At 61.2% G+C, this 24261-nt stretch overlaps 2 protein-coding genes across 2 annotated transcripts; one reads left to right on the plus strand and one right to left on the minus strand.

Annotated features, from left to right (window-relative positions):
- Window positions 1-4398: 4398 nt before the first annotated feature.
- Window positions 4399-8148, minus strand: ZIC2 (Zic family member 2). Its single transcript, XM_049816088.1, has 3 exons — window positions 7049-8148; window positions 5023-5186; window positions 4399-4802 (listed from the first exon to the last, which is right to left on the minus strand). Exons 1-3 carry the CDS (start codon window positions 8055-8057, stop codon window positions 4497-4499), a joined length of 1479 nt encoding a protein of 492 aa, XP_049672045.1. The 5' UTR covers window positions 8058-8148; the 3' UTR covers window positions 4399-4496.
- Window positions 8149-17020: 8872 nt separating this feature from the next.
- Window positions 17021-24005, plus strand: ZIC5 (Zic family member 5). The gene is given in 7 exon segments (XM_049816087.1): window positions 17021-17140; window positions 17500-17846; window positions 17848-17929; window positions 17932-18412; window positions 18415-18454; window positions 18456-18907; window positions 23525-24005. Coding segments are annotated over 6 exon segments (1812 nt in total). The 5' UTR covers window positions 17021-17140; window positions 17500-17556; the 3' UTR covers window positions 23992-24005.
- Window positions 24006-24261: the final 256 nt, after the last annotated feature.

The following is a 24261-nucleotide window of genomic DNA, read 5'->3' on the forward strand; positions in this document are numbered from 1 at the left end:
GTGGAGCCCCGCCGGTACCGGCACCCAGAGCGGCACCTCCGGGCTCGGCAAACCGCTCGGGTTGGGGCGAGAAACGCCGTATTTGATTTTATTTCGGTTTGGGCTGTTGTCGTTTCTGGTTGTTCGGTGGGAGGTTGGTTTGCCTTTGGGTTTTCTTTTTTTTGGAGGGGTTGGGTTTTGGGGTTGGTTTGGGGTTTGGTTTTTTTCTGCCACCGCCGGCTGCAACACAAAGACGGTAAAGAAGCCAAACCAGGTGAAGAAGAGGGTTTCGTTCGGTACAGGCAGCCGGGGGCAGGTGAAGGCAGGGCAGAACCCGGAGCTGCCCTCCTAGTGCGGGTGCGTGGGGCAGAGCGCAACTTGGTTTATGGAGGGAGCCTCGATTTTGGGGGGGGGGGGGGGGGGGGCTTGGGAGGAGAAAGCAATTCCCAGGGAAATCACTCCGTCTTTTCAGGGGGTCTGCAGGCAGAGTCAGGAGAGAATTTTATGATTAATAATAATACTCATAATAAAAATCAAAACCACCACTCCGCTCTGGTTTTCATCCTTAGACGAAGAGTCACGCCGCCGGAGAAGAGCCGCCCAAGCGGGGCTGCCGCAGCCGGGCACGAAATGCCGGCGGGAGGGCAGCGCCGTGCCCCAGCCCCCCCCACACCCCGCCACCTCCTCGCCCACCGGCGGCGGGGGGGGGACACGCGGGTGCCCCGGGAACCGTCTGGGCAGCGCCGTCGGGGCGGCCGGGGCACACCGCCCGCTGCGGCTGGGCATTGGGGGGGGGGGGGGTCGGGGCTGCTGGAGACACACCCCCCCCCCCCCGGCCTCCCTTCGGGTTGGTCCCCAGGTTGGCTTCAGGGCCGGGAGGTTTTGGAAAGCTCGGGCTCGGTGTGGGAGACAAAGGGAGAGAGGTTGGGGGGGGGGGGAATTTGGGAGAGGGGGGGCGGTGGAGGAAGGAGAGGGGGCAGAGGAAGACCCCGGGGCTGGGGGTCCCTTAGCCCGGGCCACCCGCGCACAAGGCTGCGAGGCGGGTCTTGGCTTGCCGTCGTCGTGTCCCCCCCCCCCCCAAAAAAAACCCCAACCCCAACCAACCCAAGCCCTGAACCCGCTGAATTCCCGCTCTCCCTTAAGCGTGGCAGGGCCGGGCCGGGGTCAAGGCCCGGGGGAGGCGGGCGGAGAGGGGCTGGATGCTCCAAGGCCAGGGTCAAGTTCAGGGCCGGGGAGGACAGGGAAAGGGGGGGGAGGTTTGCTGACGGCCCCCCTTCCCCGGGGGAGACACAGCCGTGACCGGAGGGAGCAGGGCCGCCCCTGCTGCCACACGACCTGCGCTTTGGGCTGGGGGCGTGGGGGGGGGGGGGACGGGGACAGGAGACACCCACGCTATCACCCCCCGGGGCTCCCCCAAAACCAGAAGGGCTCCGAGGGGAGGGAGAAGGGGGAGCCCAGCTTCTGGCCGGCCGGGGGCAGGGCTGGCCGTGACACCCCCCCCCCCTCACCCCCGGGCACGGGAGGGGATTCGGGTGAGCGGTAGCTGGGGGGGGTGGGCAGCAGACCCGGGACCCCCGTTGGGTTTTTTGGGCTGCTGGGAGGCCGGGAAGGACAAAGAGGGATCCTCGCAGCTCCGTTTCCCACGGATCTCTCCGAGGGGCGGGCGGCATATGCCAGTGATTTTAATAAATATTTTTTTGGCGTAATATTATTACCGAACATAAATTAGGGTTTAATAGCCGGTTGATTACCCGGAGAGCCTGCCGTGTGTGCGGGGCTGGCCGCGCTGGGAGGCGGGGGGGGGCGGCCGCAGAGGAGGCTCCGGCTCCGCTCCGCATCCGAACTTCGTTGGCAGCGACGGGACGGGACGGGACGGGACGGGACGGGGTCTTTCCCTCCCTTCTCCCCTCCTGCTGGGTGTAGGTAACCCCCACCTCCTCCCAGAAAGAAGCAGGGCCCCGCGTCCCCTCAATTTCTTCCCCCCCCCCCCCCCCGGCTCGGGACACCACTATCGCGATTTGAAGACGGGGGAGAAAGCTCGAAAAACCCAAAGCGACGGGGTAGGGGGGGTGGGGGCGCTGGGGTCGGCAGGGTGTGGGGAGCCCGGGGCTTTCTCCCTGCCTCCACAAGCTGCCGCTGAAGGCAGCGCAGCCACCGCAGGGCGCTCGGAGCCCGGCTCACAGCGTTTGCCTCTTCGCAGGGGCGTATTTCGGTGGCTTGGCAAAGGCCGAGGTTTTTCCACCGTTTCTCGGCTGCTGTCACACTCGCCTTGGGTGTCCCGGTGCGGGGGGGTGGGGGGGTGCCCGGAGAGCCGCTGCCTGCCGGTCCCAAACGGGCGGCTCCACCGAGCGGGCCCCGACGGCTGCCGCGGAGCCCAGCGCCGGGCCAGCACCCCGGGAAAAGCATCGCCCGGCGGCTCTCGGTCCCTCGTTGAACACGTCTGACAACCCAAACCGCTCCCTGGGCTTGGGGAAAAAAAAAAAGAGAGAGAGAGAGAGAGAGAGAGGGGAAACAAACAAAAAGCTCCAAGAGAAACGTGAGCTCTCGGGCATCGCCACTTTCTCCTCTCCAGGGCTGGATAGAGGCTACCAAAACCTCGGGAGGAGCAGGAGGACACGGTTTAGGGCTGAAAACAGCCCTGAGCAGAGCTCAGCGCATGGCTGGCCCCCCTCCACCTTCGCCCCGCAGCACCCCGCTTCGTCCCCCGGGGGGGCAGGGAGCTCCCCAGCCCCACACGGCCCGGGAGAAGAAGGGGAAAGCCGGAGGAAGGCGAAGGAAGGGGGCTCTTGCCGGGTAAAAAGCTCTTCCTAAAGGAGATCTTGCCTTGCAAGTCATTTGGGGAATGGGCGAACGCTCACCCTTTTCTTGTAGCCCAGAGGCTTCCCAAAATGTTGGGGGTTTTTTGGGTTGGGTTGGGGTTTTGGGTTTTGTTGTTTGTTTTTTTTCCTGGACGGGGAGCCCAGCTGGAAGAAATCCTCGTCTTCCAGCAACCGGCGGATTTTTGAAAGGCGTTCGTTTTGCGGCCGCCGCTCAGCCCCTCACAGGCGTTAGCGCAGGTTTCGGAGAGCCCTTGGCATAAAAAGGAAACGGCTCGTGCAGTTTCAACACGTTTTATTATATTTCTGTATGCATTACTCTCAAAACATATCACAAGAAATGATGAAACCACTTAAACCTTCAAATAAAAAATCTGAAACAGTTTATGCTCACAATTGTACATATTTATAGTTAAGAAACATTCTTTATAAATACTGTTTCCTCTGTAGCAAGTTAATACCATAATTTAATTACAAATGGATAAATATGGTAACAGGTATTTACAGGAGGAAGGGTGTTATTACGGAAAAGCTAACGGCACGACGTTTATTTTTCCTCACAATCTTCCGAACAGGAACTAACAAATTGAACTTGCAAAAGCACTAAAACATCACATGTAAACCCAGCTAACAGAAAAAATACATTCACAAGCGTTGTTTGTTCGTGTGTGTGTCCGTGAGTAACAGAATGGAGACTTTGGCACGGTATTTCTTCCCCAGTCTATAGTTGAAATGCAGTTTACAATCAAGTTGCCTCTTAAAAAGGAACACAATATTCAAGATATCACAATTACAAAAGAAACCATTTTCTCTTCCACGTTACTTTTTTTAAAGGGGTGAACTAAAAAAGGAGGAGAGAGGGGGGCGGGGAGGGGCAGCGGGAGAAAAGAAAACAAGTCCATCACTTTCTCGGGGAGGGAGGGAGGAAGAGGGGAAAAAACCCAGAAAGACGACCAAAAAAAAAAACGGGGGGGGGGGGGGGGGAACCAATCCGCGGTTTACAAACGGGACGAACTTCTATACACCAAGAATCCAGGAAAACTTCGTTGCCCACCTCGCCGGAGGAAGGAGAGGGCCGCTATGTACACAGTTCGTGGGCCGGGAGGGTGCTGGCTGCTCCGGGCGGGGAGGCAGAGGGGCCGGAGGAGTTTTGAGTCTCTGATCTTTTGTCTGGAGGCTCCGGAGGGAGAGTTTTCTTTCCGCCGGCTTGAGAAGCTTTTTTTGCTGGGTGGTGCGTTGGTGGCGTTCGGGGCTGTTTGTCGTTTTGGGTTTGTTTTTTTTTTCCCCTTTCTCTCTCCCCTTTCCGTTCCTCTCTGTATTTGCTCATTCTCTTACGTTTTTCAGCACGTACTTTGATAGATTGTTGTTGGTTTTGCTGGTTCAAAATGTTCTCAAAAAGGAGGGGGGGGGGGGGGAAGAGGAGAAAAAAATTCCGACAAAAAAAAAAAACAACCAAAAAACCCACCCGAAGGCGGGAGGGGTGTGGGGAGCTAAAGGTCCCCCCGGTCCCCATCCTGCTCGGCCGTCATTTCGCTGCCGGCGGGTGCGGCGGCATCTCCCGGCTCGTCTCCGGCGGGCTCGCTCCCTCCTGCCCTGCCCGCCGCCGCCGCCGGGGCGGGGACGGGACGGGACGGGACGGGGACACGGGACGGGACGAGGGGGGGGCCGCGGCGGGGCCGTGCAGAGCAGTCCGGCGGGGCCCTACACGTACCACTCGTTGAAGTTGGAGGAGAGGCCGCTGTGGCCGCCGCCGCCGCCGCTGCCGCCGCCGCCGCCTCCGCCGCCTCCGCCGCCTCCGCCTCCGCCGCCGCCGCCCCGGTGCACGGCGGACACGGCCGCCGCCGCCGCCGCCGCCGCCGCCGCCGCCGCCGCCGCCGCCGCCGGGGAGAGGTTGCTGGTGGTCTGCGACTCGGCGCTGGGGGACACCAGCCCCGGGGGGGTGGAGGATTCGTAGCCGGAGCTGGCGGCCGGGGAGGACTCGGAGCCTTGCGGGGACGACTCGTGGACCTGGGGGGGCAAAGGCAACACGGCCGGGTGGAGGGGGGACGGGGAGGCCGACGACGACGCCCCCCGGGCCCCGCGACCCCCGCCGCCGGCCCGGCCCGCCGCCGCCGCCGCCGCCGCCGCCGCCCCCGGGCCCCGCTCCCTCCGCCCGCCGCCCCGACGGGGCGCCCGGTACGGTGCGGCCGCCCTCCCGCCTCCCGCCGCCGTCTGCGGGGCCGGGTACCTTCATGTGCTTCCTCAGGGAGCTGGGGTGGGTGTAGGACTTGTCGCACATCTTGCACAGGTAGGGCTTGTCCGAGGTGTGGACGTGCATGTGCTTCTTGCGGTCGCTGCTGTTGGCGAAGCGCCGGTCGCAGCCTTCGAACTCGCACTGGAAGGGTTTCTCCCCTGCAAGAGAGCGGCGGGGCTGAGCGCGGCCCCCCCCGACCCCCCCCACCCCGGGGTTTTCCCCCCCTTCGACCCCCCGGCTCCCAGCCCCTTCGCCCAGCAGCTTCCCAAAGCAAGAGGCCGATTTTGCCCCGGGTCCCCCCCCCCCGGTTTTCCTACCAACAGGCCCCCCCCCCCCCCCCCCAGCACATACACACACAGAGTCCGGGCACCCCCGGCCCGGCATCTTGCCTGATTTGATTTCGACCGGTGCCGACACACAGCCGGCCCCGAAAGAGATTGAAGAAGAAAAGCGATTAAAAAAAAAACCAAAACAAACAAAAAAAAAACAAACCACAAAACAACCACACCAAGGGGGAAAAAAAAAAAAAAAAAAAAAAAAAGAAAAAAAAAAAAAACACCCAGGCACGGAGCCGTTTCGCCTCGGTACCAAATCCGCTATCCTGTTAAACTGGAAACCATTTACCGACAGATTTAAGGCCGGGCAGATTGTTTCGTGTATGGATATTCGAGATAAACGCACATCCGCTGGGAAAACTAAACGTCTGTAAAATACTTCATTTAATTTTCATAGGGATTCCTCTCGCCCGGCTGCCAGGACTCCAAATGCCGGGGAGTAATTTGGAGGTGAGAACTCCACATCCCCCCGCCTTTGGAGGGGGGAAGCATTTAACATTAAATTCCATTAGCACCTAAATTGTTTCTTAAAGACATCCGCTCAGACACAATGACTTCAGCGCGGGCATCTCATGCAAATACATTTCTCAAATTTTAAACCTTGTTAAAGCTCGTCTCGCACCTCGCATCGGGCTTAGCACTTGAGAAAACAATAGGCCCGGAGATTTTTAGCCTTTCTCCGGGTAAATATTTAGAGCGGAACTCGCTAAAATATTTGGCCGTCTTTTATGAAATAGTCTGGCACGGTTCGAGCCGGCAGGAGTAGTAAATGAATAATAGATGAGGCGGGAGGATGCGTTTATTTTTGTTCCCCTTCGGCTCAGGCGCTTTTCCATCGGGAAAGCCCGGGCTCCTTCGCCCCTCTTCCACCTGATTCGGGTGGAAGTTCCCGAGCCTCCAATCCTCCCTTCCCTATTACCTAATTTAATAAACTCTCGCAAAAGCACCTTCAATCACCTCGAGTGAGACTTTCAAACCACTTTTTTTCCCCCCCGAAATGAGAAAATTTTATTGCCTTGCTCACACCATTTAAATTTAATGGAAAGCATTCCCAGCAAGGGACGTTCTGCCACTTCCAAGGGGACGTTGGACTAATGACGGCTTTTGCACGTATTTACATCGCTCCTCGCTCTCGGGATCCGCACACGAAAGCCACGCTCACAACCGCTGCTGAAGTTACGGGCAAATACGTTGCGCGCTGCGAATCTATAAGGCGTTTCGCGTGTGCGTGTGTGGATATACACGTATATATACACACACATATGGACACGCACGGTCTTCCCGTCTTTCAGCAGGACGGCAGAATTTAGTTCGCGCTGTATTTTGCGTTTCTGCGGAAAGACCCACGCCGAGCCTCGGCACGAATCTACATCGCTGACCCCGCAAATGAAAAGAACTCGGGGAAAAATCCTTTCGAAATCTGGGAAGAAGAAGGGGGGTGGGGGGGTGGGGATGCCGGTGGGGAAGAAACCAAAACAAACGCAGCCGTGTGATGGAGCGGGGGGGGAAAAAAAAAAAAAAAAAAAAAAATCTTAACCGGGATCCTTATTTTATCACTCTCGTCATCGTACATCTCTCTCTCTCTGAGCCCCTCTATCTGTTTTCATATCTATATTTATATTTATAGAGAGACACATAGGCACGGGCAGAGGGGGGGGAAATCTGCCGAAAGGAACCCGAATTACCTGTGTGCGTCCTTTTGTGAATTTTGAGGTTTTCCGATCTGGCGAAAACTTTTCCGCAGCCGGGGAAGGGGCAGGGGAAGGGCTTCTCTCCCGTGTGCACTCGGATATGATTGACCAGTTTGTATTTCGCTTTGAAGGGCTTGCCTTCGCGGGGACACTCCTCCCAGTAGCAGACATGGTTGCTCTGCTCGGGTCCCCCAACGTGCTCCACCGAGACGTGGGTGACCAACTCGTGCATGGTGCTGAAAGTTTTATTGCAACTTTTTTTGGGGTTGTTCAGCTGCTCGGGGTCGATCCACTTGCAGATGAGCTCTTGCTTGATGCACTGCTGCCGCATGTAGCGGAAAAAGGCACCTGGGTGGTGGTGGTGGTGGGCTGCCATGTTCATGCCCATATTCATATTCATGGGGCCGTACTGGTTGTGCAGCTGAGCCGCCGAGTAAGGGTCAGTCCTGGGGCTGGAGACCTGGCGGTACTGATCCGACCGGGCGAACACCTCCCCCGGCAAGCCCAGGCGCATCTGCCCGTTGAGGACGTTTTGCGAGGCGTGGGGGCCGTGCTGGTCGTGGATGCCCGGGAAGAGGAGGTGGCTCTGAGCGTCCGTGTGCGGGTGGTGCAGGCTGCCGGCCGCAGGGCCGAAGATGCCGTGCTGCCCGCCGGCCGGCGAGGAATCCCCGAAGCCGCGGCTGCGAAACAAGAAGTCCCGGGTGGAGTTGAAAGGCGCCCCGGAGTAGGAGCCGACGTGGGCGGCGTGGGGCCCCAGGGCGGCGGCGGGGTAGCCGGGCGCCTGCGAGGTGAACGCCGAGCTCTGCCCGGGCGAGAGGTCGTGGGCTCCGGCGTTGAGCTTGAAGGCGCCCATGTGAGCCGCCGCCGCCGCCGAGTCCACGAAGCTGTTCTGCGCCGCCAAGCTCAGCTCCCGGTCCTGCATCTCCGCCGCGGCCGAGTGATGGTGCCGGGCGAAGGTGCCCACGCCGAGGGCCGGGAACTGCGGGCCGGCGTCCAGCAGCATGGTCCGCGCCGCTCCGGGGACGACGACGCCTCCCCGCTCCTACCGACCCGGCCCCGGCCCCGGCCCCGGCCCGGCCCCGGCCCGCCGAGGGGCCGCCGCTCCGCGCCGCTTCCCCCCGGCAGCCGCCGCGTCTCCCCCCGCCTCCGCCGCCGCCGCCGCCGCCGCCGCCGCCCGCGCCCGCACCGGCCCGCTGCCGCCGCCGCCGCCGCCGCCGCCGCCGCCGCCGGAGCCGTATCCGGAGCCAGGCAGAGCAGAGTCCAAAGGCGAGCGGAGAACCAAAGTGTATTAAAGGAGCTGAGGCGGGGGCGGGCAGGGGAGGGGAGGGGGAGCAGGGGAGGGACGGGGCTGGGGACGGGGACGGGGAGGGGGGGGGGGGCAAGGCAAGGCAAGGCTCGCCTCGCCGTTCCCTGCGGCACACACACTTACACACACACACACGCACTCACACACGCCGCCGCTCTCCCCCCCCCCCCTCCCGCCCCTTCCCTCCCTCCCTCCCTCCCTCCCTCCCTCCGCCGCCACCGGGATGGCAGCGCCGCCGACCCCCGCCCGCCCGTGGGCCGCGGCCCTCCCCGCCGCCCCCCCTCCCCGCCGCCCCCGGGCCCCTGCTCTCTCGTTTTATCCTCCGCCGGGCATTAAGCGGTGTCTCTCACGGAGGGGAAAAAACTTGCAGCCGCGGGTTCCCACGGAGCGAAGGGACCCGGGGCGGGGGGTTGGGGTGGGCTGGGGTAGGGGGGTGCCCCGCGCCGCCCCCACCCGCCGCCGCGGAGGGGCGTGGGGAGAAGGGAGGAGGGATGGTGGGGGGGGGGGGGTGCCGGAGGCGGATTAAAAACAATAAGGGCGGCGGTGGGGGTGGGGAGGGGAGGCGGAGGGGGGGGGGGGGCGGGAAGGGGCCGCGGAGCGCCGGGGCCGGAGCGGCGCGGCCGGGGCGGCGGAGTTGCAGTGCCGCTCCGCCCGCGCTCCCTCCGGCTCCTCTGTTTATTTCGGTGGGCGCTGCTGAGGCGGCGGCTTTTTATTTTTCGCCCCCTCCCCTCCTTCCCTCCCTCCCTCCCTCCCTCCCCCTCTTTTTTTTTTTTCTTCCCTCCCCCGGCCTCTCCTCTCCCTCTCTTCTCTCCCAACGCCGCCTTTCCCCGCCGCCCGGCCGCTCTCCCGGCGCCCGCTCATTGGCCCGAACCGCCCCGTCCATCCGGGCGTCCCCGGCCACCGGATAATGGCGGCGGCGCGGCCGCCCCGAGCCCTGCCCGCCCCGCCGCCCGGCCCCCGCCCGGCCCCGGCCCCGGTGGCCGCCTGCAGCCCGGCACCACCGCCGGTGGTTTTTTTTTTTTTTTTTTTTTTTTTTAGGGAGGGGGGTGTCGTGTCGTGTCCGCCCCCCCCCGGGGGCGAGGGGAAGGGGTGGCGTGGCGGGGAGAGGGGGGGGGGGGAGAGGCGCGGCGAGCCACACGCACGGAAAATATCGATGTGCGCTTGGCCATGCGGTCCTGCCTCGGGAGGCAAACAAACAAAGCGAGGGGCTTAAAACATAAACAGGGGGGTTGGGGTGGGGGGAGGTTGCCTTTTTTTTTTTTTTTTTTTTTTTTTTCTTACATATTTAGGTGGTGGAGGAGGGAGGGAGGAACTCGCCCATCCTGCACCTTCTTTTCGGCTAAAGCAAATGAAACCCATGATCGATAAAGGGAGAGGGGGGGGGTCAAATAAAAGTGACGTTGGCGTGGCCACCGCGGCTTGGGGGGGGGGGGGGATAAATAAAAAAAGAATGAAAAGAGAAGAGGGAACGGTCGCCCCGAACGGTGTTTGGGCTTTTAAACCACTTGTGCGGGAGCAGAGGAGTCGATGTGTGTGTGTTGTGAATGTGCATCCGAGAGCAGATGCTTTAGGACTTTTCCTTGTCTCTTCCCTTTCTTGAAAATGAAACAAAAACAAAACCGAAAAAAAAAAAGAAAAAGAAAGAAAGAAAAAAAAAAACCACCAAAACCCACCCTGCCATTGTTATTTGGAAACCGGATTCTTCCATGGCAGGAATAAAAAAGCGTACAGCCGGCACACACACCCGCACCCGCACACACAGAGCAAACAAGTCCCCTTCCCCTCCCCCTCCGGTAAATACATGTCTGGCCCCTGCTTCGGTTTGTTTTGTAGTGCCTGAAAAATAATCATCTCGGGGCCAGCAGCTCACCAATAAATAAGGCTTTGTCAAAATTAAAACCCGACATAACATTTGTGGTCTTAACCGTCCTGCACTTAACCTCCTGTCTCGATCCCCATCGGCTCTGTCCTTGGCGGAGAGGCAACCCGAAATCCAGGGGTTCGGGGGGGGGGGGGGGTTGGTGGGGCTTTTGGAAATTCTCCCTGCGACATTCCTCCTGTGACTCCTCACGGCATTAAAGCCCGCATCAGGCGCAGGCAGGCTCAGACCTGGAGCCAGCGTCCGAGCAGGGTTTTTACAGCGAGAGATAGGTAGGTAGGTAGATGGATAGGTAGGTAGATAGATAGGAAGGAAGGAAGGAAGGAAGGAAGGAAGGAAGGAAGGAAGGAAAAGGTAACACTGCCCAGCTAGGGTTGTTTAAATCAGGTTTTCCCCATCACTGTCACTAAATAGTTAAAATATTTCCAAGCCTGTCCGAAAGTGGCCGAAATGTGCCAGTACCGGCCATCGCTCTTTGAACGAGGCGAGGATTGGAGTTGGGAAGGAGTGGGATCCCTTCTGAGCCGAAATGGGCATTAGATGGTAAACTGAATATTAATGCAGAGGTACACCTCTGATGCCAGCAGCCCTGTCCTCTTCACCACGCCGTCACTCGGTCCTGTCTTTGCAGCAGGAGTGTCTGCTCCCCAGATACTGCCTTCCCAGGCTGCAGCTTGGGAGCATATGCTGTCCTTGTCCTGACCCCCCAGGCTCCCAGGGACAGACCGCGAACAAATTCTATTTTCCTTCTCTGCGAGGTTTCCGAGGCGGAGGTCTGAGAAGTGTCCTCCACCGGTGCTGGGGATTTCGAGAGCCCAACTTGGAGAGGAAAGCTTGGTCTCCTGCAATGGTCTGCCTCCGGATTAGTGAAAAAATCACACGGACAACTAGACCCTTAAATACACTTTTTTTTTTTTTTTTCCCCCCAAATATAAAAGAAGTTACTACATCTGAGATTAGAAAAAGAACCAAAATGTCCAGGAAAATTCCCAGTTACAAATAGAGATTTAAAAAAAAAAAAAAAAAAAGGTGAACGTTCATACAAATACCTACCTTCTGGATTTTCCCCTCCTTCTTTCTTTTCTTTCTTCCTTCCTTCCTTCTTTCCTTTCTTCCTTCCTTCCTTTCTTTCTTCCTTCCTTCCTTCTTTCCTTTCTTCCTTCCTTCCTTCCTTTCTTCCTTTCCTTCTTTCTTTCTCTTTCTTCCTTTCTTTCCTTCTTTCTTTCCTTCTCTCTTTCTCTTTTCTCTTCCTTTCTTCCTGTCTTCCTGTCTTCCCTTCTTCCTTCTCTCATTTATTTTGTCTCTTTTCTCTTTTCCTTCCTTCCTTCCTCCTTTCCCTCCTTTCCTCTCATTCTTTCCCTCCCTCTCCTCTTCCTTTCTTCTCTTTCCCGATTCCTTGCTCTTTTCCCCCTGCCTTTCCTGCCTCCCCTCGCCCCGCGCCGTGCCCGCTCAGCACCGCCACCGGGACGCTTTGCGGGGGACGGGGTTGGGGGGGTGGGGGACGACGGGACCGCGGTGAATTCCAGCCGGAGCCCCTGCGCTCTGCTATTCTTCCAGGGCTCCAGCCCTACTCTCTCCGCAGGAAACAGAGGAGCTGATCCAAGTTCAAAGTCACGTCGCCGTCCCTCTTAAGAAGTGCTTTATTTCCCTCCCAAGCGCAAAACCCTTTCCCCCCCCCCGGTGGCACAGGGTAACAAGGGAAAGGGAACGAGGGAGGGAAGCGGGGGGGGGGGGGGGGCAGAGGCACCGGCAGCCCCGCACCCCCTTGCCGGACCCCGGCCAGAACCGCAGCCTTCGGCTCGGGGCTGCATCCGAGGGCGGAAAACCGGCGGTCACCCGGCGTCGGTGCTCGACCGCTTTCGTGGGAAGAAGTTTTTTTTTCAACAGGTTTCTGGAGGTGCCAGACCTGCAGAGCAAACGTCAGCCTTCCCGGGAAAGCCTTTCCTTCTTTGTAAGTTTTCCCGAATTTTTCTTTAAAACTGCTCCGCTCTTATTCTTGCCGGTTGCTGATACGGAGGGAGCCTGGGGCGGGGGGGGGGGGGGGGCGGTTTAGGGACGAGCGAGAACAATTTCTTGCTTCCCCTGGACTGCGTATACCGCCCTCTCCTTCGAGCCCCTTTCCCCGGGAGGTGTCACCCCCCCCCCGGCCCGGATGGGGAGGCGACCCCCCCTTATCCCCCCCACCACCCCCGAGCAGCCGAGGGTGCCGCGGCGGGGGCGCAGGCTGCGGCGGGGCCGGGGGCTCTGCCCGCCGGGCAGAGAAGGGTGGAATGACCGGGGAGGGGTGTGTGTGTGTGGGGAAGAGAGGGTCTTGCCCCCCCCCCCCAAATTCAGCTTTCGCTTCTCCCCGGAGTAACAGGACGAGGTGCGGGGCGGGGAAGGGGGCGTGCGGCCGGTCCGTAGCCGGGAAAGAAGAGGCCAATTGAGCGGAATCACTTGCCCCGTTGTCTGTATCACAGACACTCATAAATTCAACAAGCTCATCAACAGGATATTAAGTTGCAGGTTACCTTTGATGGTGCCGATCCGAGGCACTTCTAGGCCGTTCGACCTATGACCCGTGAAGACCACATGTGTTGTGCTGTAGCCTCCCTCTGTAAAACACACTTCGGGACAAAAGTTCTTTGTCAGGCTCTACCGGCAGCGTAATGTAAAAGAAAAAGGGGAAATAATGAAAATCTCAGCCAAAGCTGTAACTTTTAAATGCCTTTTTATAAAAAAAAAAAAAAAAACAAAAAAAACCCCAACCAAAAAAAAACCCCAACCCAACCAGGGCGGGGGCAGCAGGAAGGAGCACGTCGTTTTCGTACCGTTAATATTTATTATTCTCCCAGTTGCACTCACACACATACTAGATAAACGAAGTTGCCGTGTAAAACCCCGCTCTCGGCGCTGACGCCGTGAGGCGGAGGGGACGAGGAGCAGCGGAGCCGTGATTTCCCGGCCGGGAACCTCGGCCGAGCGGCAGCCGGTGGCTTCTGCCTTCCCCAGCGGCGGCTGAGGGACGCGCAACGCCGCGGATTTTGCGCGCCCCGCGCCCTGCCCCGCTGCGCGCCTCCCTCCGCAGCCGGCGCAGGACCCCCCCCCCAAAATGGGGGTCCGCCGCAGCACCGCCGGGTTTTATTAGAGGCACCTTTTTCTGCCCACATAAACGTTAGAGGCAGGGGAGAAGCGTCCCAATAAAGCGCCGTGGACTTTGTAATACAGTTTCTGCTGTCATTCATAAATAACAATGCCATATGGTAACCATATTGCTTATACAAGTAAAGCCGTCAAAGTGTCACTATTTGATTTATCTCAACAGCTTCTTCCAACGGTGACGTTCAGCTGCAGGGAGAGGGTAAGGGGGGAGGCGAGCGCAGAGCAAAATTTGGCCTGGGTTTCCTGAGGCTGCCTCTCTCTCTCTCTTTCTCTCTCTGTATGCATAAACGTATAGAGAGATATATACGGGCATTGAAGGACGGACAATTTTTTGGTCCTTATTTTGGCCCTATTCGAGCAAATCCCCGAAGGGGACGTGCGGGGACTGACCCCTCTTTCCCCGCCGAGGCGCTCACTGGAAACTGCGGCTCCGAAACTTTTTGCCCCCAAGTCCCCGTCCCCGACGGGCGGCGGGTCCCGGCAGCCCCGACGGCGGGGACGGTGCTGGCACCCACTTGGGGCCGTGTCCTAGCCCACGGGCTACCGTTTGGGTGCGTGGGGGCGACCGAGAACCGAGCGTTTATTGGGCGCAGGAGAGGTTTATTTTTAAGGGTATAAAATACCCATCCCCTCATCCCCCCTAGAAAGGAGGGGCAGGGACCCTCGCCACCAAATCTCCCTTCTCTCCCCCTTTCGTAGCCCGTGGGCAGCCACGACCCCACGACCCCCCACCCCACCCCCCGGGGTCCCGGCGCCTCCGTGCAACCCCCCCCCCCCCCGACGGGACGGTGAGGGGGGGAACCGGGGTTACTCCCCACCCGTGTCGTCCCCCGCGGGGCTGTGACTCGGGGCGCTGGCGGACCCCATCGGCGATCACGCGTGTTCGCGGAGGGAACCGCGCCACGGGCTTCCCCACGCCGCGGGTCAGCCCCACGAGCGAAGAAAGGCACCGGGGACGGACGGGGCAGGCGACGAGCTGTTTTAGCAGATTTGGGGAGATTTGGCCGAGGAAAGCGGCAACCGCGCTCGCTTTCTAATGGTTCCCCAGAAGAATGTTTTTGCACGTTATAAAATATTGCTCCCCGCTCCCTAACTATCAATAAGACGTGCATTAAAGACGATTGTTTGTAAATGGTGTTCATGAGCATTAGCATACATTTACATAACGCGGCTCACAGCCCAACATTTTACAGCTCAACACCTCCTCAAGCCGATAGCCCCAGCTCGGTTTCTAGAGGAACCTTTACGAAATCCATCGGAGGGCTTCCAGGCTTTCCACCCCGCCTCCGCAGCCTCCCCCGGGGTCCCTCGGCGGGTTTGCCGGCGAACGGGGCACGGCGGGAGGGCTCTGCAGCCGGTACCGCCGCGGGAACGGGGCGCGGGGCCGACCCCCGACGGGCGCTGTCGAGGTTTTTTTTTTGGGGGGGGGGGGGGGGGAGGAGGAGGAGGAGGAGGAACTGCCCACTGTAGCCCCCCAGGGCTGCGGCAGCCTGGGCCTGAGCTGGGGTGGGTGCGTTAATGGCTTTTAAATTCTTCACGACCCTTTTGGAGGTGGCACTGGCCAAAATTGTCCCGGTCCGGGCAGCCCTGTCTTCGCTTCCCGGCGTCTGCAGCGAATCCTAAAAAAAAAGGGCGAATTTCCACGGGAGTCTCGGCCAACCCCTCCCTCCCCACAGTCGTAGGTCAGCTGCCTATTACCCAGCTATAAAATATTTTCTTTGTTTTATAGCCCCTCATAAAAAGAAATTGATCGGGGGGATATATTTGAATTAAGACGTATTAAATCGATGACAGATACGTATCACGCTGCGTTTAACAAGAGCGGGACGAGGAGGGGTGTGCAAGGTACGGAGGGGCCGGGATGCTGTTCTTCACCTCCGCAGCATCTCCCATCAAACCATCACACCTCGGGAGCTGGGTCCAACAACGGGCCCAGAACTCGGGGAGGGAGGAGGGCACTTGTTGGACGGACGTATAGAAAAGATACGTCTAACAAATATGTCTCTAGACGTCCGGCTAGTTTGCGAGGAGAAGTTTTTACTGTGCCATAAAACCATCGAGCAGCCCCTTTTAAAACCCGGGGATTATTTATTCGCCTTCCTTGCCTTGCAGCATCACTGAAACCCTCCTCAAGGCCAGGCGAGGTGGGAGCAGAGGTTCGGCTCCTGGGGGGGGGCACCGGGGGGGTCTCACTCTCCCTTGGAGGGGCGAGGGGGGGGAGAAGCCGGCGTTCCCCCCGGGGCCGGCTCCTGCGCTACAGCCCCTGTCCAGCTTTTGGCAGCCGTGGGCCAAATCCTGCGAGTTTTCCCCACGTGAGTAGCGGCGGCGGGGGGGGGGGGGGGGGCACACCCACCCACACCTGGAGCCTGGCCCAGGAACTGCCGGACCGGGACGGGGCTTCCTCGGAACGCGGCTCGGGGATGCGCAGATGTGGTTTGGTCAAGGGGATTTAGGGAGCCGGGGTGGGTCGGGAGTGGGAGTGGGTGGGTGGGTGTGTGGGGGGGTCCGCTGACATCCCCCGCCCCGTTTCCTCTCCCGGCGTGGTGGAGGAGCGTCCCTCGCTGCCCTGCAGGCAGGGAAGAGCAGGCAGCCTGCCTGCACTTTTCCAAGGAGGGCGGGAGCGCCCGACATTCCCAGGGGGACCAGCGACCTAGGGAGAGCAAATGACATATCAGTGAAGGCCACCTCTCCCCCCCACCCCCCGCAGCCTCCGGGGAAAAAAAGCCACGGCAATGCTCTTTTCCCCCTTTTTTGCTTGGCAGGGAATTCCCCCGCCCTGCCTCCTCGGCACCCCCAAACCGGCAGCACCCCCCTTTGTGCGGAGAGGGCAGTTTTGTCTCTCCGCGAAGAGTTTCCCTTTCGAGGACCAACACCCCCCGCACCCCAGGGGCGGTCCCATCGCTCCCCCCGCCCGTCCTCCCCCCCCCCCCCCTTTAGGGACCCCCCCCCACACTTTTCCTGCCTTTTCTTCGAGGGCAGCAGCTCCTGGCAGACACCCCCCCCCCCCAGCCGGAGACCCCCCCATTTCCCAGCCCACCCACCCCCCCTCCTCCCCATCCCAAACCGTCGAGGGGCGGTGATGCTCCGGGGAGGTGGAACCGCGACGGCTTCACCCCCGTTTTGCCGTTGCCGGATGAGGGCTGAGACGGAGGCAGCTGCCTGGGGTACGGCTGGCGGCCCCCCCGAGGGGCGTGGGGGTGGCTTTTCCGACGGGGCGGCCCTGGATGGGGCTGCGGGGAGCCTGGGGGGGACGACGAGGAGGAAACTCCCAAGGAGGCGGCGAGCGCAGGTTCCCAAAACTTCTCCCTAACGTGCGCTGCTTGCCTCCCCGTCTGCTTACTCATTTATTTTCTAAAGGAAAGGAATCCCCCCCCCCCCCGCCTCCCCCGCCGCCGCCTCCTTCTTTTGAGGAAAACGTTGGCTGCCTTCCCTTACTGTTGCCTTCCATCGCCCGCCTTGGGCAGGAGCACACACAGCCTCGGCCTCGCGTGGGTGTGGGGTGGCGTGCGTTGCCATCGGTGCTTTCCCGCCTCATCGATGAATGAATGACAGCCCTCCAAAAAAAAAAAAAAAGACCAAACAAAAAAAAAAAAAAAAAGAGAGAAGAATAACCGAGCGGAGAGCCCGGCGGCAGCCCCGCGCGTGGGTTGCTCCGAGGCGAGGGGAGAAACGTAAACACGGCGGCTGAGCTGCTCCGAGCAGGGCGAGCCGTCCAGCGCCGGGGGGAGCGGCAGCTGCTGCCCGCTGCCGGCGGGGGGGTGTGTGTGGGGGGGGTGGGAATTGGGGGGGGGGGGGGGCCGTGTGTGTGCGCCCCGTCGGGCCCCGCGCGAAGTTTTGCAAGTGCAACTTCGGGGGGGTGGGATGGTGGGTGGGGGGGCGGATCCCCGCTGAGCCGGCGGCCTGAAAGGGAGCCAATCGCGCGGCCCCAGTCGCTGCCAATCATCGGGATCCGTCCAATCCCTCCGGTGCGGTGTCCGAGCCGTCTTTCCCACCGCGCCGCCGAAGTGTGGTGAGGGCTCTGCCAATCGCGGGCGGCCAGAGCGGGGCCGGGGATGCGCGGAGTTAGGAGCGCAGACAAAAGAAGTTAAAGAGCCGCTTAATATATACATGTTTTTGAAGGCGGGTAGAGGGAAAAAAATAACAACAGCGAGCGTAGATGGGCTTGGCTGTGTCGTTATGGAGCCCCCTTTGAGCAAGAGGAACCCGACACTGAGATTAGCGGATTTGGCAGCGGCTCAGCCCCATCCGCACCAGAACATGACAGGCTTCCCGGGGCTGGGGAACCACCACGGCCACCCCCACCACGCGGCCCACCTCCACCCCGGGGACGCGGGCGGCGACCCCGGCGGCGCCCTCCCGCCGCTCGGACCCGAGCACATGGCGCAGCCCGCCGCCCTCAAGCTCACGCCCGAGGCGCTCACCGCCGCCGCTTTCGCCGCTCCCGCCGCCGCCGCCGCCGCCGCCGCCGCCACCACCGCCGCCGCCGCCGCCGCCACCGCCACCGCCGCCGCCGCCACCACCGCCGCCTACGCGCCGCCCGCCGCCGCCGCCGCCCTCCCGGGCTACCCGTCGGGGGGGGCGGCGGGCCGGGATTTCCTCCTACGGCGGGAGCTGCCCCCCGCCACCGCCGCCGCCGCCGCCGCCGCCGCCGCCGCCACCGCCGCCGCTCACGGGGCGCTGGGCGAGCAGCACCCGCCCGCCGGCTCCCCCCACCTCCCGCCCCCGCCGCCCCACGGCGTCTTCATCTCGGCCGGCGGCACCTACGGCGCGGCCGACGGGGCGCACGCCGCCTTCCCGCCGCCGCCGCCCGGCGAGCAGGGCGCGCCGGCCGGCCGCCACCCGCCGCTCAACGGGCAGATGCGCCTGGGGCTGGCGGCCGCCGCCGGGGAGCTCTACGGCCGCGCCGAGGCTCACTACGGGGCGGCCGCCGCCGCCGCCGCCGCCGCCTCCTCCGCCTCCTCCTCGGCGCTGCAAGGCTACGGCTCCGTTAACCTCAACCTGGCGGCGGCGGCGGCGGCGGCGGCCGGCCACGGGCACCCGCACCACCCCCATCCCCACCACCACCACCACCACCACCACCACCACCACCACCACCATGCCCACGTCGGGGCGGCGGCGGCGGCGGCGGCGGCGGCGGCGGCCGGGGCCTTCCTGCGGTACATGCGGCAACCCATCAAGCAAGAGCTGATCTGCAAGTGGATCGACCGGGAGCCGCCTCCTCCTCCTCCTCCTCCTCCTCCGCCGCCGCCGCCGGGCGGTAGGAAGCCTTGCTCCAAAACTTTCAGCACGATGCAGGAGCTGGTGAGCCATGTCACCGTGGAGCACGTCGGCGGGCCCGAGCAGAGCAGCCACGTGTGTTACTGGGAGGAGTGTCCCCGCGAAGGCAAACCCTTCAAAGCGAAATACAAACTCATCAACCACATCCGAGTGCACACGGGAGAGAAGCCCTTCCCCTGCCCCTTCCCCGGCTGCGGGAAGGTCTTTGCCCGCTCCGAAAACCTCAAGATCCACAAGCGGACTCATACAGGTGGGTGTCCCCCCCTCCCCCCCGCCGCCTCTGTAAGGCTTTTCTTCCCTTTTTTTTTTTTTTTTTTTTTTTTTCCCCTTTTCCTCCTCTTTTTCTCCTCTCCTACGCACCGCCGGACATGTGACTTTTTCATGAATAAGTAATTCTGCAGCGCACGGACCACGCACACCCCCACCCCCGCAGAGCCACGCACACGCACCCGGCCCCTCTGCCCTGCACACACGTGGGTCCCGTGTGTCGTCCTCCCCCGCGTCCGTGTCCGTGTCCGTCCCCCCCCCGCACCTTGGGCAGCTCCCTCCCCACCCCCCTCCGCCACCCCCCTCCCCAAATCCCGGCACCACCGATTAATTAATAACAGGAGCCTCTGCGGACGAACGAGGAGAGGATGAGCACCCACCGTCCCTCACCGGGGCACCCCGGGGCGGGGGGGGTGGGGTGTGTGTCATCCGACGGCTTCCCCCACCCCCCCCCCGCCACCGAAGGACGCCGGTTCTGGCTTTTCCTGCCGGTTCTGCCGGCGGGGACGGACCGGGACGAACGGGGGGGGACGGACGAGGACCCCTTGGCTCGGCGGAGATGGGGCCTTGGGGGCTCTTGGGGGCGCAGTTCCCCTGCGCTGCGGGCGGCGGCGGCGGCGCTCGGGGCTGCCGGTACTGCCGGGGCTACCGGGGCTGCCCCCGCTATACCGGGACTATCGATACTGCCGGCCGTGTTCCCCCGCCGGGGTTACCGATACTGCCTGCGCCGCCGCTGCTACCGGGACAATCGGTACTGCCGGTAATACCCGGGATGCTCCCTCCTCCGGCGGTGCCCGGGGAGGAGGGCACAAGGCGGGGGTAGTTTACCGGAGGACTTTTCCTTCTCTTCGTGGATCGGAGGAGAAAACTTCAAAGCAGTCCCGCCGGCCCGGAGGGGCTTGGCGGAACGGGAGCTGCGGCAGGACGGAGCGGCCCCCCCGGGGGGATGCCCCGGGGGACAGGCTGGGCCCGGCGCGGGGCTCCTGGGGGGGCTCGGGGTGTGTTTGAGCCTCTCAGTCTTTTTCTTTCTTAATTTTCTTTCTTTCTTAATTTTCTTTTTTTTTTTTTTTTTCCCCTCCTCTTTTTCCTCCTTTCTCGCCACCCCCGAAATAGGCATTTCAATCTGGGTGTAAAAACTCTGCCGAAAATGAACGAAGCCGGGATTTATAGTGGTAGACAAATATTATTCCTCGGAGGACACTTAAGGAAGTGGAGTTGCCGTAATTGCTTTCTTGATTTATTGTGTGCTGCTCGGGAAGAGAAAAGCGGCGACCGTGCAACGTGTTGTTCCGATGTAAAACCAAATGGCCCATGGCGGAAAGGATTATAGATTTTTATCTCCAGAATATGTCAGGCATGAGCCCGTATGTAGCTGCAGAGACCTGAGGATGCCCAGCTCTCGGCGTCCGGGGCGGGGGGGGGGGGAGGGAGGAGATTTCTGCTGCGGGGGGGGCTGACACATTTTTGGGGGGGTGGTTGTTGTTGTGTTAATGGCACCGCGGAATGAGTTAAATGCTGGAGGGCCGTGGTTTTGTCATCTAGCCTTCCCCATCTGTCTTGATTTGGAAAACAAAACTTCACCGTGGACCTTTCTGGGCTCCTCAACTCCTTCCCCATCCCAGCTCCAAAGAGGGGGAAAGGACCGAGTCCGGGGGAGGTTTGGGGGGGGGGGGGCAGAGGGATTCAGTGGGAAAAGGAGCTCCCCAAAAATATGTATCGAGCAGAGTCTGCAGCTCTGGGCCCTGCATGGGACGTGGCCCCTTGCAAAAGAAATTTGGAGGAATTGCCGTCGCCCTCCCCCCCCAGCCCCTCGAGGGGTGCACAGCCCACGGGAGGGTCCCCACGAAGGAAAGTTGTCTCCAGGCAGAAGGGGCCGTTGCAACAAAGCAGCCCTCGGGAATCGGGGTGGGGGGGCAAGACCCCCCCCTCGAATGACAGTTCGTCCCACGGGAGGGCGAAGGGGACGTGACTCTTCCCCACGCACAGCCCTCGGATGGACGAGGGATCCCAAACCTTCTGCCCGTCCCTAGCAGATTAATTACTGTAATTTTGCCGCCTCAGCTTTAATTTAGTCCTGTGCAGCCTGGGAGCAGGAGAGATTTACAAACTATTCGGTTATTACGGGCACGTTTGGGGGAGGGGGGAAATAATAACACCGTAATTGTATCATTAGGGGATTTTGCGTGTTTCTGGCAATCCTGCAGGAGGAAGACTATGTTGGTAATTCAGGAAGCATTTGCTTGCTTGGTTTTTTCCCCCCGCTTTTCCTCGAAAGCATCACTCCGGGAGCTGCACACCGCGCCCTCTGGCTCCAGCCCCATTTTCGGGCCAAATCACTGTCCCCACCCCCGGTGCATCCTAACGGGAACGGGGACACCCCTCCCCCCCCCCCCCCCCCCCCGCAAAATCGCTGCCCCCTCGCCGGAGACGGTGCTCAGGATCGCCAGGCTTTTCCCCCGACGATTCTTCCCCCCTCCCCAAAAAATGTGACCCCAAAGCTCCTCCGTGCCCCCCACCCCCCACCCCCGGCACTGCTGCTACCGGGAGGAGTCAGGGGACGGCGCCCGGCATCTCGCCCCCTTCCTTGGGTTGAAACCACCTACAAATGGTTAAACTCTGACGTGACGCCCTCGTCAGCGTGCCAGGGACACTCCAGGACCTTCCCCGCTCCTGGATTTGCGTGGAATTTGGATCGTCACGATCCGGAGGTTGGCGAGGAGGAGCTTAGCCGGGGGCTGTGCACCCCTCGAGGGGCCGGGGGAGAGGGGGACCCCCTCTCCCCCGGCCCCTCGAGGGGTGCACAGCCCCCGGGGGGGGGTGCCCACGCGTGAGCCCCACGGGGAAAGGCACTTCCCTAAAGCCCCGTCGGGGCGGGGAGGGGGAGGACGGACGCGGTTTGGTCCAGCGGGTCGGAGTATTTTTCGGGGGGGGGGGGGGGGGCCTGCGCTTGGGGCTCTGCGGGCCACCGCCGGCAGCGGGACGTGTGAGCCCGCATCCTCGGGGCAATACAGATAGAAATCGGCCAAAGCCGGCGGTAGATTCGCTGTGTTTCTCCAGGGGAAAAAAAAAAAAAAAAAAAAAATTAATGAACACACGAAGTGACTCGAGGTTTGTCTCCGTGGGAGTGGGAGCATGCCGGGGTTTCCGTGCACGCGAAAAGTCCACGAGATACATTTTCTTACCATCTTTTTTTTTGTTTTTTTTTTTTTTTTAAGGATAAACTTGCTCTTTCTAGTGCTACCAGGTCGCTGGTAGGTGTGCCGATTTTGATTGAAAAAGTTGACGCGTAAAAAAGGCTGCGGAGGCACATGTTTCTATAGTAACAGCCGAGAAGTAGCTAGTTTTTAAAAATAAAAACCGTTTTCTTTTTCCATTGTTATTTTGCTAAACACGCTACGATCTTACAAACGGAAGGAGCAGTAAAAACCGCCTGCTGAAAATGAGAAAATGCCCACCGAGACAGCTGCTGGGCTGTTACTTCTGAGCGCTCAGGGCAAAACAGATCTGAAAACGCGCACCACCCATGCCCAACCCGACAGCGTTTTTAACTCGAGAGTCGCAATAGTCGTGACAAGGATTATCTGTGCAGGTCTGTCTGCGCCGGGCTCACGCGTAGCGTGGCAGGGAAAGCAAAAGTTGCTGTAAGAAACTCCGGTCCGTCTCCAGTGCAGGGAGCCGGCACGGTTTTCCCCCCCCTGCTCTCTCAGCAATAGGAATTTTTTCAGCCCTATTCGGGAATTTTTCGGGAGCTATGGGGAAGGGTCGCTCCCGGGCACGGCTCCATATGCCAGAACATCGATGTGCCAGGTACGGTATGTCACGGTGCGGGGTACTCCAGGCAAACCCGTCCCGGGCCGATTTTCACGACCCCTTTTTAACCGTTAAGCAACGTGTAAAGCTCTTAAAATAGACCGGCCGGAGATTTTTTTTTTTTTTTTCCGACCCCAATTAGCCGAAGGTACCGCTGTCATCACCAGTGTCCGGACTGGTGCGTGTGGTGTGTCGTCCCCCCCAGCCTGCAGGTTCCCAGTACGGGCTACTGGGTGCTCCCTCTTTCCCTCGGGATGCTCCAACAGGTGTTCACTTCTCTTTTCCCCCAAACTAATTATTCCCCCAGCGTAGTGCCCCATTGGGAAAGGATTAGGCAGGAGATGTGCCAGGCGAGCCAGGCTGCCGGCAAACGCCAGCCCCTCGCAGGCGAAGGCATTGAGAGGTTTTTTTGTTCGGCCTCGGTCATTAAGAGCGGTAATGAAGGTTTCTCGTGTGCGAGGGGGAACGCCGCAGAGGGCAAACAAGGCAGGGCCCTGCCGCCGCCAGCGACAGTGCCGAGTTTGCAAAACACGGGGCGGGGGGGAAGTCGGAAGCCTGGGGCATGTCACGACTGTCGCGAGGGGGGCAGGAAGAAGGGAGAGGAGGAGGAGGAGGAGGAGGAGGAGGAGGAGGAGGAGGAGGAGGAGGGAAGGCTTGGCCGCGCTCGCTGGGGAAGGGCAGGGATGCGGGCAGGTTGCGGGCAGGCTGCGGGTTACGGGCAGGTTGCGGGCAGGGCCGTGCCCCCCCCCCCCCGGCCGGCGGTAAGGGTGCGGTTGCTGTGTCCCGACAGGGGAGAAGCCCTTCAAGTGCGAGTTCGACGGCTGCGAGAGGAAGTTCGCCAACAGCAGCGACCGCAAGAAGCACTCCCACGTCCACACCTCCGACAAGCCCTACTACTGCAAGATCCGCGGCTGCGACAAGTCCTACACCCACCCCAGCTCCCTGCGCAAACACATGAAGATCCACTGCAAGTCCCCGCCGCCCTCCCCGCCGCCGGGCTCCCAGGGCTACCCGGCGGCGGGGCCCCCCGACGGCCCGCTGCCCCCCGAGGCCGAGCCGGCGGCCGAGCCCACCCGCGGCCGTGCCGCCGCCGCCGCTCTCTCCCCGCCGCCGGTCACCAACCTCAGCGAGTGGTACGTCTGCCAGGCCGGGGGGGCTCCCCGGCGGCCCCGCAGCCCCTCCAGCCGCGACGCCTCCCCGGCCTCCGAGGCGGGGGACGAGCCCCACAGGACCTCGGCGGGCAGAACAGCTCCCTAGGGCCGGGCCGAGCCGAGCCGGGCCGAGCCGGGCCGAGCCGTGCCGCCGGCGGCCCCGCTGGGTCGTGTGTCCCCCCCCCCCCCGCCGCCCGGCACGGAGGGCTGGCGTGGAAGTGCCATCAGGTTTGACTCGCGCTATTTATTCCGTGTACGAAACCCTATGGTGTTTGTACGGTAACTAATTTAATTAAAGAGACTCGGACCTTTTTTTTTTTTTTTTTTTTTTCCTCCTTTTTTTTTTTTTTTCCTCCCCCCCCCCCCCCCCTTCCCT

This window comes from Accipiter gentilis, chromosome 13, assembly GCF_929443795.1.
Source record: "Accipiter gentilis chromosome 13, bAccGen1.1, whole genome shotgun sequence".
NCBI classification, from domain to species: domain Eukaryota; kingdom Metazoa; phylum Chordata; class Aves; order Accipitriformes; family Accipitridae; genus Astur; species Astur gentilis.

Excerpts from the sequence above, each read along its gene's own strand:
- ZIC2 (XM_049816088.1), bottom strand. The coding sequence starts at position 8,057 with ATGCTGCTGGACGCCGGCCCGCAGTTCCCGGCCCTCGGCGTGGGCACC. Across the intron at positions 5,187-7,048 it reads TCACAAAAGGACGCACACAG|GGGAGAAACCCTTCCAGTGC; the intron begins GTAATTCGGGTT and ends GCTCTCTTGCAG. Across the intron at positions 4,803-5,022 it reads CCCTGAGGAAGCACATGAAG|GTCCACGAGTCGTCCCCGCA; the intron begins GTACCCGGCCCC and ends TTGCCCCCCCAG.